The following is a 15789-nucleotide window of genomic DNA, read 5'->3' on the forward strand; positions in this document are numbered from 1 at the left end:
CTAGTGCTGCCCTATGGTAATTAGGGCTTTTCTCAGAGCCTTTTTAATCTCCCTGTTCCTGAGACTATAAATTATGGGATTTATCAAGGGGGTGACCACTGTGTAAAACACTGACACTACTTTGCCTAGGTTGAATGACTGATTGACCCCTGGCCGGACATACATGAAAATAATGGTCCCATAATAGATGGAAACCACAGTGAGGTGGGATGCACAGGTGGAGAAGGGCTTTTTCCACTCCTTACCTGAAGACATCTTGAGGAGCGCAGCCACAATGTGCACATAAGAAACTATGGTGAATGTGAAGGAGCACAGGATCAAAACAGAGGTGAGTGTGTATCCGGCCACTTGCTGGATATAAGTGTCGGCACAAGAAAGTTGGAAGAGCGGGTCTGCATCACAGAAGAAATGGTTTATCTGGTTAGGGCCACAGAAGGGGAGCTTGGAAATCATGAGTGTAGGCAGCAAGGGGGAGAGGAAGCCACAGACCCAACAGGCAATGGCCAGGTTGAGAGAGAGCTTGTGGTTCATGAGACCGCTGTACTGCAATGGATTACATATGGCCAAATATCGGTCATAGGCCATGGCGGCCAAAAGGAAGCATTCGGTGGCCCCTAGAGTGAAGAAGAAGTAATATTGAGCAATGCAGCCACCCACAAAAACAACAAGGAGTCTGGTGGCACCTTAAAGACTAACAGATTTATTTGGGCATAAGCTTTCGTGAGTAAAAACCTCACTTCTTCGGATGCATAGAGTGAAAGTTACAGATGCAGGCATTATATACAGACACATGGAGAGCAGGGAGTTACTTCACAAGTGGAGAACCAGTGTTGACAGGGCCAATTCAATCAGGGTGGATGTAGTCCACTCCCAATAATAGATGAGGAGGTGTCAATTCCAGGAGAGGAAAAGCTGCTTCTGTAGTGAGCCAGCCACTCCCAGTCCCTATTCAAGCCCAGATTAATGGTGTTGAATTTGCAAATGAATTTTAGTTCTGCTGTTTCTCTTTGAAGTCTGTTTCTGAAGTTTTTTTGTTCAATGATAGTGACTTTTAAATCTGTAATAGAATGACCAGGGAGATTGAAGTGTTCACTTACTGGCTTATGTATGTTACCATTCCTGATGTCCAATTTGTGTCCATTTATTCTTTTGAGGAGGGACTGTCCCGTTTGGCCAATGTACATGGCAGAGGGGCATTGCTGGCACATGATGGCATATATGACATTAGAGGATGTGCAGGTGAATGAGCCCCTGATGGTGTGGCTGATGTGGTTGGGTCCTCTGATGCTGTTGCCAGAGTGGAAATCCATTAACCTCAACAAAAAACTTGCACAGATACAGACAGACATCATCTTCCTCTCCAAATGCAAACAGATGGACATCATACCAAAAGGACTGAAGGTAAAAAATCCATTGCAATCAACATACTACACTGAGTATGGTGAGAGACTGTGCCACACACTCTCAAAGAAACTGAGGAACCACCTGATCAGCATCCTGTACAGCAGACAGGAGAAGATCAAGAATGAGCTCTCAGAACTGGAGACTCTCATACAATACCAGCCTTCTACACAAACTTCCACGTGGCTGCACTTTACAAAAATGAGACAAGCCATTTACAATGCACACTTCACTTCTCTACAGAGGAAAAAGGACTGTAAGCTATCTAAACTAATACCTGCCACTGGGGGCTATAACAATGGTACCCTCAACTCATCTAACAACATTGTCAATCTTTCCAACCACACACTTAGCCCAGCAGAAGAGTCTGTCCTATCTCGGGGACTCTCTTTCTGTCCCACCATCCCCACGAACATGATACAGTTCTGCGGTGATCTGGAAGCCTACTTTCGTCGTCTCCGACTCAAGGAATATTTTCAACGCACCACTGAACAGTGCACTGACCCACAGGAACCCTCCTACCAACACTACAAGAAGAAGAACTCTGCGTGGACTCCTCCTGACGGTCGAAATGACAGACTGGACCTCTACATAGAGTGTTTCCGCAGACGTGCAAAGGCTGAAATTGTGGACAAACAACACCACTTGTCCCATAACCTCAGCCGTACAGAACGCAATGCCATCCACAGCCTCAGAAACAACTCTGACATTATCATCAAAGGGGCTGACAAAGGAGGTGCTGTAGTCATAATGAACAGGTCAGATTATGAACAGGAGGCTGCCAGGCAACTCTCCAAGACCACATTCTACAGGCCACTATCCTCTGATCCCACTGAGGAATACCAAAAGAAACTACACCATCTGCTCAAGAAACTCCCAGCTACAGTACGGGAACAAATCTACATGGACACACCCGCAGAACCCCGACCAGGGGTATTCTATCTGCTACCCAAGATCCATAAACCCGGAAACCCTGGACGCCCCATCATCTCAGGCATTGGCACTCTGACAGCAGGATTATCTGGCTATTTGGACTCTCTCCTCAGACCCTATGCTACCAGCACTCCCAGCTATCTTCGAGACACCACCGACTTCCTAAGGAAACTACAATACATTGATGTTCTTCCTGAAAACACCATCCTGGCCACCATGGATGTAGAAGCACTTTATACCAATATTCCACATGAGGATGGACTACAAGCTGTCAGGAACAGTATCCCTGATGAGGCCACAGCAAGCCTGGTGGCTGAGCTTTGTGACTTTGTCCTCACCCACAACCACTTCAGATTTGGGGACAACTTATACCTTCAAGTCAGTGGCACTGCTATGGGTACTCGCATGGCCCCACAGTATGCCAACATTTTTATGGCTGACTTAGAACAACGCTTCCTCAGCTCTCGTCCCCTAATGCCCCTCCTCTACTTGCGCTATATTGATGACATCTTCATCATATGGACCCACGGAAAGGAGGCCCTTGAAGAATTCCACCTGGACTTCAACAATTTCCACCCCACCATCAACTTCAGCCTGGACCAGTCCACACAAGAGATCCACTTCCTGGACACTACAGTACAAATAATTGATGGTCACATAAACACCACCCTATACCGGAAACCTACTGACCGCTATACGTACCTACATGCCTCCAGCTTCCATCCAAGACACATCACACGATCCATTGTCTACAGCCAAGCCCTAAGATACAACCGAATTTGCTCCAACCCCTCAGACAGAGACAAACACCTACAAGATCTTTATCATGCATTCGTAAAACTACAATACCCACCTGGGGAAGTGAGGAAACAGATTGACAGAGCAAGACGGGTACCCAGAAATCACTTACTGCAGGACAGGCCCAACAAGGACAATAACAGAACACCACTGGCCATCACATACAGCCCCCAGCTAAAACCTCTCCAGCGCATTATCCACGATCTACAACCTATCCTGGAAAATGATCCCTCACTCTCACAGACCTTGGGAGGCAGGCCGGTCCTCGCTTACAGACAACCCCCCAACCTGAAGCAAATACTCACCAGCAACTACACACCACACCACAGAAACACCAACCCAGGAACCTATCCCTGTAGCAAACCTCGTTGCCTACTCTGTCCCCATATCTACTCTGGCAACAGCATCAGAGGACCCAACCACATCAGCCACACCATCAGGGGCTCATTCACCTGCACATCCTCTAATGTCATATATGCCATCATGTGCCAGCAATGCCCCTCTGCCATGTACATTGGCCAAACGGGACAGTCCCTCCGCAAAAGAATAAATGGACACAAATCGGACATCAGGAATGGTAACATACATAAGCCAGTAAGTGAACACTTCAATCTCCCTGGTCATTCTATTACAGATTTAAAAGTCACTATCATTGAACAAAAAAACTTCAGAAACAGACTTCAAAGAGAAACAGCAGAACTAAAATTCATTTGCAAATTCAACACCATTAATCTGGGCTTGAAAAGGGACTGGGAGTGGATGGCTCACTACAGAAGCAGCTTTTCCTCTCCTGGAATTGACACCTCCTCATCTATTATTGGGAGTGGACTACATCCACCCTGATTGAATTGGCCCTGTCAACACTGGTTCTCCACTTGTGAAGTAACTCCCTGCTCTCCATGTGTCTGTAAATAATGCCTGCATCTGTAACTTTCACTCTATGCATCCGAAGAAGTGAGGTTTTTACTCACGAAAGCTTATGCCCAAATAAATCTGTTAGTCTTTAAGGTGCCACCAGACTCCTTGTTGTTTTTGTAGATACAGACTAACACGGCTACCCCCTGATACTAGCCACCCACAGTGATGCTGGGTCTCCTGGACAGGAAATTGGAGAGCATCTTTGGGACAGTGACCGAAGTGTAGGAGACCTCCAGGAAGGACAAGTTGCAGAGGAAAAAGTACATAGGTGTGTGGAGTTGAGGATCCAGCAGTGTCAATGCAACAATGAGGGAATTTGCAATCAGGGATGTGGTGTAGATGATTAGAAAGACCAGGAAAATGGACATCTTCACCACCCATTGACTAGTGAATCCCAGTAACATGAATTCTCTCACCACAGTCTGGTTGTTCTGTTCCATGTCTCCATTGTTCCTGAAACATGAGAGATGCATAGAATCACAGAAGTTAGACATTTGGTGGTTCAAATACTAGCTCAGCAATACGTTATAGGAAATTTAGGAAGAGAAAGAGAGGAGGAGGAGAGAGAGAGAGAGAGAGAGAGAGAGAGAGGGAGAGATGCCAGTCTGATTTCAATATTTTTATAGATAACATGATTAAAAACAGTATCAGGACTGTACCTGAATTTTTTGTTTACTGAAAAATGGGGCTGAGGTAAATGAAAATTATCAAATACTATACATACATATTATGAATAAAAGGGTATGTTGAACCAGGCAATCATAGGCTGGTTAGTCTAACATAAATCCTGGGCAAAATAAATGAAAGTCCAGTAAAGATTTAAACTGATAAAGAATTAGAGGGTAGGAATATAATTAAAATTGATGTAATTCAAAGAAAGTATGTTTTAATAGAGCCAAAAGTAATGCTATACAACTAGGAACAAGGATTGCAGGCTAGACCTACAGAACTGAGGACTATATCATGGAAAGCAATGACTCTGAAAAGGATATAGTGGTCATAGTGGACAAACTACCGAACATGAGCTGCCAGTGTGACGCTGTGGTAAAAAAACTGGATAAATGTCAGCTTTGGATGTATAAACAGGGGCGTGCTGAGTCAGAGCAGGGAAGTGATTTTACCCCTATATATAAGCTTTCGTGGGTAAGAACCTCACTTCTTCTTGCATCTGAAGAAGTGAGGTTCTTACCCACGAAAGCTTATGCTCCCAAACTTCTGTTAGTCTTAAAGGTGCCACAGGACCCTCTGTTGCTTTTTACCCCTATATATGGCACTGATGAGACTGATACTGGAATACCACATCCAGTTCTCATGTTCACAGTTTAAAAGGATGTTGAAAAACTGGAGCAGATGCAGAAAAGGGCCACAGAAAGTGCCGCAAGGGCTGGAGACAATGCCTTACAGAGAAAGACATAATGAACTCAGTCAGCTGAGCTTATCAAAAAGACTGAGAGGTGACTTCATTACCATATTTAAGTACCTTCAGAGGAAGAAAATACTGAGTACTTAAGGCCTTTTTAAACTAGCAGAGAGAGGCAGACCAAGAACTAATGGCTGGAAGCTGAAGCCACACAAAGTCACATTAGAAAGTAGGCACCACATTTTTAACATATAGGGGGTGACTGTTCTCAGGGCACCCAAGACTGTGAGTCACCTTGTAACTCCCTTTCCCCACTGAGAGTGAGTCTTTCTTGTGATAGCTGGGTGGCAGCTCCTGGGCACTGACAGATCTTCAATCACTAAAGCATTTTCCCCCGGGCTATGCCAGCCGTTCTATCACCAGGCAGGCTAATGCTAGGTGCACCTCAATCCCCAAATCCCATTGAATCATTCCTTGGTGATATCCTGCTCCTAACACTGTCTACTCTGAGAAATTCCAGATCCTCTGCCCCTGGAGGTGCAATGTACCTCAGTTTACCAATTTTGTCTTAAACCACTGTTCCTGTAACCCTCACAACACCCGTGAGGCTTTATAACAAACAAAAACTAGGTTTATTTAAGAAGGATTAATGATTTAACTAGAAACAAGAGGGTGTGGTGGAAACAAATGACCACAGTGGAAAACAAAATCAGAAAACACAAACCTGGGTCTACACTTACCATTAATGACACATCCTATATAATGAAGTAGATTTCCCAGAATGTTCAGTCCATTGCAGAGCTGGCTTGTTTCTCAATAACCAGGATCTAAATGTTCATGAAACATGGGGTTGTCCTCAGTGTATGGAAGAAGTGTATGACTTTCCCTGTAGTCCATTATACTGAAAACAGCCTTTTGTTTCTATTCACAAGCAGAGCAAACTCCTGCCTTGTTGAAGAGTTTCTTACCTACCTTTAAGTGATTTGGATTGTTTGGCTGTTGTCTTCACTAAGATACATCACTTCCTGGCGACTACTTTCTACTCCAGGTCCATAAAGCAGACTTTCTATATCAATAAATTATTCTTTAAATATTATCTATATATATATATCTTGCAATGATTATGAGTTTGACAAGTTTCTGTAGATAACTAACATGTTACTCTTCCTGGAAAAATATCCTGTAAGACATGATGTTTTTGGTATAGTGAATTTGACAGGTCTCAGGTGAGAACTTTTTGCAAAGAAAAGGAGACTCTCTGCCATGGGTTCTCTGAGCCAGAGAGGGTGATTAACCACTGGAAAAAAACTATCAAAGGAAATGGTGGATTCTTTGGGCTAGTCTACACTAAAGGGTTAGGTTGAACAATCTACATTGCTCAGAGCTGTGAAAAATGTCACCCCTGTGCAACGCAGTTAATTCCACCTAAGCCCTGGTATAGATACCGCTAGGTCAGAAGAATTGTTCCATAAACCTAGCTACTGTCTCTCAGAGAGGCGAATTCACTACAGTGATGGAAGACTCCTTGCCATTGCTTTGGTAAGCGTGTACACTACACCACTAAAGCAGCCCAGCTGCAGCTCAGCCACTGTGTCACTGTCATGTTTCTAGTGTAGATACAGCCTAGGTGTCTTGAGTCTTCAAATTCAGACTAGATGCCTAGCCAGAGATTGAGCTTTAGCCAAGCACAAGTTGTTGGGTAACGGGGTGAAATTTAATGACTTGTGATATACAGGAGGTCAGACTAGATGATCTAATGGTCCCTTCAGGACTTAAACTCTAGGGATCCATTAAACATATAAGAACAAATATTGTGAAAAATGTCATAAAATTGGAAATTCGTTCCATATCATAAGAACATAAGAATGTCCATACTGGGTCAGACCAAAGGTCCATTCAACCCAGTATCCTGTCTACTGACAGTGGCCAATGCCAGGTGTCCCAGAGGAAGTGAACCTAACAGGTAATGATCAAGTGATCGTTCTCCTGCTGTCCATCACCACCCTCTGACAGAAGAGGCTAGGGACACCATTCCTTACTCATCCTGGCTAATAGCCATTAATAGGACTTAACGCCCGTGAATTTATCCAGTTCTCTTTTAAATGCTGTTATAGTCCTGGCCTTCACAACCTCCTCAGTCAAGGAGTTCCACAAGTTGAATGTGCGCTGTGTGAAGAACTTCCTTTTATTTGTTTTAAACCTGCTGCCCATTAATTTCATTTTGTGCCCCCTAGTGCTTATATTATGGGAGCAAGTAAATAACTTTCCCTTATTCACTTTCTCCACACCACTCACAATTTTATATACCTCTATCATATCCCCCCTTAGTCTCCTCTTTTCCAAGTTGAAAAGTCCTAGCCTCTTTAATCTCTCCTCATATGGGACCTGTTCCAAATGCCTAATCATTTTAATTGCCCTTCTCTGAACCTTTTCTAATGCCAGTATGTCTTTTTTTAAATGAGGAGACCACATCTGTACGCAGTATTCAAGATGTGGGTGTACCATGGATTTATATAAGGGCAGTAAGATATTCTCCATCTTATTCTCTATCCCTTTTTTAATGATTCCTAACATCCCGTTTGCTTTTTGACTGTCACTGCACATTGCGTGGATGTCTTCAGAGAACTATCCATGATGACTCCAAGATCTTTTCCCTGATTAGTTGTAGCTAAATTAGCCCCCATCATATTGTATGTATAGTTGGGGTTATTTTTTCCAATGTGCATTACCTTACATTTATCCACATTAAATTTCATTTGACATTTTGTTGCTCAATCACTTAGTTTTGTGAGATCTTTTTGAAGTTCTTCACAATCTGCTTTGGCCTTAACTACCTTAGGCAGTTTAGTATCATCTGCAAACTTTGCCACCTCACTTTTTACCCCTTTCTCCAGATCATTTATGAATAAGTGGAATAGGATTGGCCCTAGAACTGACCCTTGGGGAATACCACTAGTTACCCCTCTCCATTCTGAAAATTTACCATTTATTCCTACCCTTTGTTTCCCTGTCTTTTAACTAGTTCTCAGTCCATGAAAGGATCTTCCCTCTTATCCCATGACAACTTAATTTACATAAGAGACTTTGGTGAGGGACATTGTCAAAGGCTTTCTGGAAATCTAAGTACACTATGTCCACTGGATCCCAAGGTCCACATGCTTGTTGACCCCCTCAAAGCATTCTAGTAGTTTGGTGAGGTACAATTTCCCTTCACAAAAACCATGTTGACTTTTTCCTAACAATTTGTGTTTATCTATGTGTCTGACAATTTTGTCCTTTACTATAGTTTCAACCAGTTTGCCCGATATATTTACTGAAGTCAGGCTTACCAGCCTGTAATTGCCGGGATCACCTCTGGAGCCATTTTTTAAAAATTGGCATCACATTAGTATCCTCCAGTCATTTGGTATAGAAGCTGATTGAAAGGACAGGTTACAAACCATAGTTAGTAGTTTTGCAATTTCACATTTGATTTCTTTCAGAACTCTTGGGTGAATGGCATCTGGTCCTGGTGACTTGTTACTGTTAAGTTTATCAATTAATTGCAAAACCTCCTCTAGTGACACCTCAATCTGTGACAATTCCTCAGATTTGTCACCTACAAAATCCGGCTCAGGTTTGGGAATCTCCCTAACATCCTCAGCCGTGAAGACTGAAGCAAAGAATTCATTTCGTTTCTCCACAATGACTTTATCATCTTTAAGTGCTCCTTTTCTATCGCAATCGTCCAGGGGCCCCACTGGTTGTTTAGCAAGCTTCCTGCTTCTGAGGTACTTAAAAAACATTTTGTTATTACCTTTTGAGTTTTTGGCTAGCTGTTCGTCAAAGTCCTTTTTGGCTTTTCTTATATTTTTACACTTAATCTGGCAGTGTTTAAGCTCCTTACTATTTACCTCACTAGAATTTGACTTCCATTTTTTAAAAGATGCCTTTTTATCTCTCACTGCTTCTTTTACATGGTTGTTAAACCACGGTGGCTCTTTTTTAGTTCTTTTACTGTGTTTTATAATTTGGGGTATACATTTAAGTTGAGCCTTTATTATAATGTCTTTAAAAAGTGTCCATGCAGCTTGCAGGGATTTCACTCTAGTCACTGTACCTTTTAATTTCTGTTTAACTAACCCCCTCATTTTTGCATAGTTCCCCTTTCTGAAATTAAATGCCACAGTGTTGGGCTGTTGAGGTGTTCTTCCCACCAGAGGAATGTTAAAAGTTATTATATTATAGTCACTATTTCCAAGCGGTCCTGTTATAGTTATCTCTTGGACCAGATCCTGTGCTCCACTCAGGACTAAATTGAGAATTGCCTCTCCCCTTGTGGGTTCCCGTACCAGCTGCTCAAAGAAGCAGTCATTTAAAGTATTGAGAAATTTTGTCTCTGCATTTCGTCCTGAGGTTACATGTTTCCAGACAATATGAGGATAATTGAAATTCCCCACTATTATTGAATTCTTAATTTTAATAGCCTCTCTAATCTCCCTCAGCATTTCATTGTCACTATCACTGTCCTGGTCAGGTGGTCGATAATAGATTCTTAATGTTATATTCTTATTAGAACATGAAATGTCTATCCATAGAGATTCTATGGAACATGTAGATTCACTTAAGATTTTTACTTCATTTGATTCTACATTTTCTTCCCCCCGCCCACCACAGGACCTGTTCTGTCCTTCCGATATATTTTGTACCCTGGAATGATTGTGTCCCATTGATTGTCCTCACTCCATCAGGTTTTTATAATGCCTATTATATCAATATCCTCCTTTAACACGAGACACTCTAGTTCACCCATCTTATTATTTAGACTTCTAGCATTTGCGTACCATCACTTTAAAAACTTGTCACTGTTTATTTGTCTGCCCTTTTCTGATGTGTCAGATTCTTTTTTATGTGAATGTTTCTCATCTGATCTGGCCCCTACTTTATCCTCTTCCATCCTCTCCTCCTCACTATAACCTAGAGAATCTCTATCAATAGACTCTCCTCTAAGAGAAGTCTCTGTCCGATCCACACGCTCTTCTGCAGCAATCAGCTTTCCCGCATCTCTTAGTTTAAAAACTGCTCTGCATCCTTTTTAATGTAAAGTGCCAGCAGTCTGGTTCCATTTTGGTTTAGGTGGATCCCATCTCTCCTGTATAGGCTCCACCCATCCCAGAAGTTTCCCCAGTTCCTAATAAATCTAAACCCCTCCTCTCTACACCATTGTCTCATCCATGCATTGAGACTCTGAAGCTCTGCCTTCCTGGTCCTGTGCATGGAACTGGAAGCATTTCTGAGAATGCCACCATAGAGGTCCTGGATTTCAGTCTCTTCCCTAGCAGCCTAAATTTGGCCTCCAGGACATCTCTCCTACCCTTCCCTATGCCATTGGTACCTACATGTACCACAACCACCGGCTCCTCCCCAGCACTACACATAAGTCTGTCTAGATGCCTCGAGAGATCCGCAACCATCGCACCAGGCAGGCACGGCACCATGCAGTTCTCCCTGTCATCACAATCCCATCTATTTATGTTTCTAACGATCGAATCTCCCATTACTAACTAGTGACTGGAGTTCTCTCCCCCGGAGAGGTAACCTCAGTGCGAGAGGATACCCCATCATCATCTGGAAGGTGGGTCCCAACTATGGGAAGCTTTCCATCTGCTCCCATTGACTGCTCTACTTCCCTGGGCCTTTCATTCTCCTCAACAGCACAGGGGCTGTCTGACCGGAGGTGGGACAAATCTACCATGTCCCGGAAAGCCTCATCAACTTACCTCTCTGCCTCCCTTAGCTCCTCCTCTTCTGCCACCCTGGCCTCCAAAGCCCATACGCGGTCTCTGAGGGCCAGGAGCTCCTTGCACTGCTTGCACACATACGCCACCTGCCCACGGGGCAGATAATCATACATGCTGCACTCACCGCAATAAACTGGATAGCCCCCACTCTGCTGCTGGGCTTCTGCCTGCATTCTCTCCTACAGCTACCTAGGTAAATGAAGGATTTTGTTTAAATCAAGAAGTTTTGAATATAGTTTAGTTTACAGGTTTTAAAGAACGGCAAGGGAACTTTGCCCCCTTCCCACTCCCCTTCCCAACTCCCTTGTGAAACTCCCTGTTAGTAGCCCTGGTCACAAAGCTCCCTGGTCGCTTGCTCACTGCTTTATAAAGCCCTGGCCTTCTTGGTAGACCCGGCCGCTTACCAACGCACAGCCAATTAACTGTGGCTTTTAGCTTTCAAACCTTACTTTGAAGCTCACAGCTTCCAACTGCCAGCCACAGCACATGGTCCTTCAAACAAACAAACAGACAGACAGACAAACACAAGCTCAGCACATAGGAAGTAACCCCCAAACACAAACACAGACTACAGACAGCCACTTACCCCAAGGGTCCCGTATTTGCTCCTCCTTCACCTGGAGAACTCTCTTGTGAAACTCCCTGTTAGCAGCCCTGTTTTCAAGTTCAAAGTTTCAAAATGTAACATTAAACTACATTTGGATTTTTGAACTAGTTCTCCCCACCAACATATTTGTGGACTTTTGGGGGAGGAAGTGGGGCTTGGGGAACCTAAAATCAGATGAGTAGAATTGCTAATCATACATCATTTTCCTTTCTTCTTACTGAAGACTTCAAACTGAACACAGCCTTCTCATGGCCAAAATTAATGCATGGATTTTCAAAGGTGTCCATTCTCCCCCTTGAAGAAACAGATCTATTCCCATTCAGCTGGGATATTATAACATTTCCACACAGATTCATTGTGGGCCACTGAATGCATCAGAAACAAAACAAAATGCTACTGTTCCATCACTGGCTATTAAATGGTGGACCAGGCACCAGACTGTGTGTCAGATGACTTAGGTTACCTTTCCAGCTCGAGACATGTCCCTGATCTGTGCTCCATGCATTAAATGGGTCTTTGTAGAGCACTTTGAGGATGGAACACACCCATAAGAGACCTAGTAGTGACACATGTTCTCATGTAGTAGATATGTCATATTTCCTCCTGGCATCTTTATATTTACTCCAACTGTGGGACATATTGTTCAGATGGTCAGGGAGCAAAAATAAATGCATAATTAAATATTCACCTTCCTTTTAATATCCATTTGGACAATGGAATATACACGCTGGATATGATGTTGACATTTTTCACTCACCCTAGTCTTAATTCTCCCCTCTCGTACCCCGGTGTAAGTCAGGAGTAACTCCACTGGAATCAATGAGCCCAGTTTTCCTTCCACCCCCACTGGTGTAAATCAAGTGTCACTCTACTGATGTCAGTGGTACAAAAGCAGTATGAGAATCCAGCCAATAACCTCTTTTCTAGCAGACCATTCCTGAAGCAATCCTGATTTTTGTGAGTGTTTGTGGAATAGTCTGGCAGACACTCAAAAATTTCCTTCTTCTTTAAATTTAATAATCTCCAGTTTAAAAGACATTCACCTTTTCGGGCACTAAGCTGGGGGATATCTGTCAGATCTTGGAGGTGGTTGGAGCTTCTTCATGAAATGCTGGAAGTTTTCAAATAGGCTGGTTTTCTGGACTTGGCTGTATGTCTGTGAGAAAAATCTATAGAGCAGGTGAGCATATTAGAGGGTGAGATTAAGTTACTGGCCATCCATGTTCCCTGTTTTTTTTACAAAATGCCATTTAACTCAGATGAACTAATTAGTAGAGTTGATAGGTAGCCTTTATAATTAGACACAAGCCCTGGGGACACAGACTCCAGAGAAATCTAAATGTTTAGTACACTGTGTACACAGAAAAATGACTTACTTTTAATTAAGCATTTGAAAGTCAGTTGTTGAAATCCTAGCTCTACTGAAGTCAATGTCCAAACTCATTTAACCAAGTGTGTGTGTGGGATAAGCCCAATTCTGGTATCCTTACTCATATTGAATAACTACTTACTCCGTAAGTAGGTCTGTGGAATCAGTGGGACTGTCTCCCCCACCCTCCACCCCCGCAGTTCAATTCCCAAGAAGAGAGATTGAAAAAGGTACCTCTCGTGAGCAGTGTGGTCTTTATCTGGCACCATATGATATGCCTTTAGCAGGACATCTCACTGCATTTACATGATGCCAGTGCTCCACAAATTGCTCCAGCTGCCTATTGTATCCCAGGTAACATTTCTGGTGTTTGTTTAGCCATACAAATCCCCATATGGCTTGGAGTCTACCAAGATTCCTAGAGACTTCTAGGCCTGGTTAAACATTTTTAATTGACATTTGTATTCAGTGGAAAATTGAATTTTCAATTAAAACGAATTGTTCATGAAAAGTGTCTCCTGTCCATGGAAATTTTCACTTTTTGTTGAAAAACGAAAGGCCTCCAAACAAAAAATTGCACATATTTCAATTTGGATATCCTGTCATAATACCTCATGGTAGTTGTAGCTCCATTTCCTCATGACCCCATTCTTCTTTACAGGCTGGATACCCCAGCTGGACTACATCTCCAATGAGGCATCATGACAAGGGACCCAAGGGACCCCTATGATGCATACTCCTCCAGTCTCCATGAGGGGAGATTGTGGTGCATTAGGGGAAATGAAGTTTTACAAGAAAGCCTGGTCCCTGGAGAATAATTGAAGCATGAGGCACCAGCATGACAAATTCCATAATGATTTTCAGCCAAAATATTTTCATTTTTGGTTGGATAATTCTGTATTTTGGCTGAAATATTTCATTTTTCAGCTCAGGCATTTTGTGGGTTTTTTTGTTTGTGTTTTCTTTTTCAGCAAAAAAGTTTAATCTTTTAATTGAAAATTTCAATAAAACATTTTTTCATTGAAATTTTTCATGGAAAAAAAGGCCAGTCTGACCTATTTTCATTTTCTGTGTTGCTTTTGTCAACAGAAGCATCCAAGTTGCAGCCCCTTTGGTAGAAAAGAAAGTCTCCCTGCTTCTTCTCCCATAACTGAACTCCTAATATTAATCATTCCCCTTTAACAAAAATATCTGTTGGCCTCAAGAGCACATTTAAAAAACTATTGGTCTTTATAGATGTTTGAGGTCCATGCGATATTATGTAGGTGATTTATTTACTTTGTGCTCACTGCAAAAATGATATAGTAGGTAAATTCCATTGTGCCATTACCCAGAATACAATCTGGACTGAGGGACAGCTGTGTCCCCTCAATTCTCCAACCTGGGGTGCCTTTTACACTGCTTTGCTCTGAGAGCAACTACTCCTGGTCTGCTCACACACAGCTGCCAGCAGGTAAATCATCCCAGCTATCCTGTATGAGTGCTATACCCAGCCACTCATGAATTACACTGCAGAGCAAAACAAGCAAACTCCCAGTCTCAGACTTCCCCCCAGAAATGTGCATCTTGTACTCCCCAGCACCCTTCTGGACAATACAAGCACATATAAATCCGTTAGTTCATTAACAGAAAATTATCTACACAAACCTTCTTATCTCAAATGGAGTTCCCCAAACACTTCAATACAAACACACACTGGATTCAATAAAAAAATAGACCAAGTTTATTAACTAAAGATAGATTTTAAGTGATTACAAGTAATGAGGCATAAAAGTCAGTATCCGTTACACGGAAATAAGAGGTAAAACACAATTAACACCTAACCAAACAAGCTAAATGAATTCAAAGCAAAGGTCTCTCTCACCACATGTTTCAGCAGGCTTACTGGCTGGAATCTTTTCAGCCAAGACCCCTCCCCCAGTTCAGTGTGAATTTCCTTGTCCTTCAGGTTTTGTTGATGCCATGGGCAGAAAGAAAGGACATTTTGGGGCATCTATTCCCCTTTCTTATAGTTCACTTTTTCTTTGAAAATAATCTCCAGATGAGCTTCAGTGGACAGAAGGTCTATGGGGATGGGAACCTCCAGATGCCTCTTTGTCAAAATGTGGATTTCTCCTCACATCTTTTTTTCTGCCAAAGAATGGCCACTTAACCAGGTGATAGTCTATTTAATTTTGTTGACACCAGGCTGAGGCATCAGTTTGTCTTTTGCCTTTGAGGAACTGGTTTGTGCCTGCTTTTCTAAACTTGGAACATGTGTCAGTAATGTTATACAGTAGAATATTTTAACTTTACATAAAATGTTTCCACACATATTTTACCAGGACAATAATGATCAGCAAATTATGAGTTTTCAAATGATATCTCACAAGGCATACTTTCTACAAAATCCATTACAGTTTTATAAAAAGAGTGAATATAGGATTACAGACTGTCACACCCATACGTGACTGAGATCCAGAAATGAGATTTTGGGTAGGATGGCATTTTTCTGCTGGTTAGAAAGAAAGAAAGAAAGAAAGAAAGAAAGAAAGAAAGAAAGAAAGAAAGAAAGAAAGAAAGAAAGAAAGAAAACACAATTACACAAAAGCATATAAGCACAAATTCCAAGTGTCATGATTAC

The 15789-nt window shown here is 42.4% G+C and overlaps 1 protein-coding gene across 1 annotated transcript; it reads right to left on the minus strand.

Annotated features, from left to right (window-relative positions):
• Positions 1-4490, minus strand: LOC103306690 (olfactory receptor 6F1-like). Its single transcript, XM_065565171.1, has 3 exons — positions 4212-4490; positions 1665-1671; positions 1-650 (listed from the first exon to the last, which is right to left on the minus strand). The coding sequence occupies exons 1-3, from the start codon at positions 4488-4490 to the stop codon at positions 1-3; spliced, it is 936 nt and encodes a 311-aa protein (XP_065421243.1).
• Between the last annotated feature and the right edge of the window lie 11299 nt (positions 4491-15789).

This window comes from Chrysemys picta, chromosome 13 (assembly GCF_011386835.1).
Source record: "Chrysemys picta bellii isolate R12L10 chromosome 13, ASM1138683v2, whole genome shotgun sequence".
Classification (NCBI taxonomy): domain Eukaryota; kingdom Metazoa; phylum Chordata; order Testudines; family Emydidae; genus Chrysemys; species Chrysemys picta.

What these genes read in the sequence shown, in the direction of transcription:
- LOC103306690 (XM_065565171.1), bottom strand. Translation starts at nt 4,490, where the DNA reads ATGGAACAGAACAACCAGACTGTGGTGAGAGAATTCATGTTACTGGGA.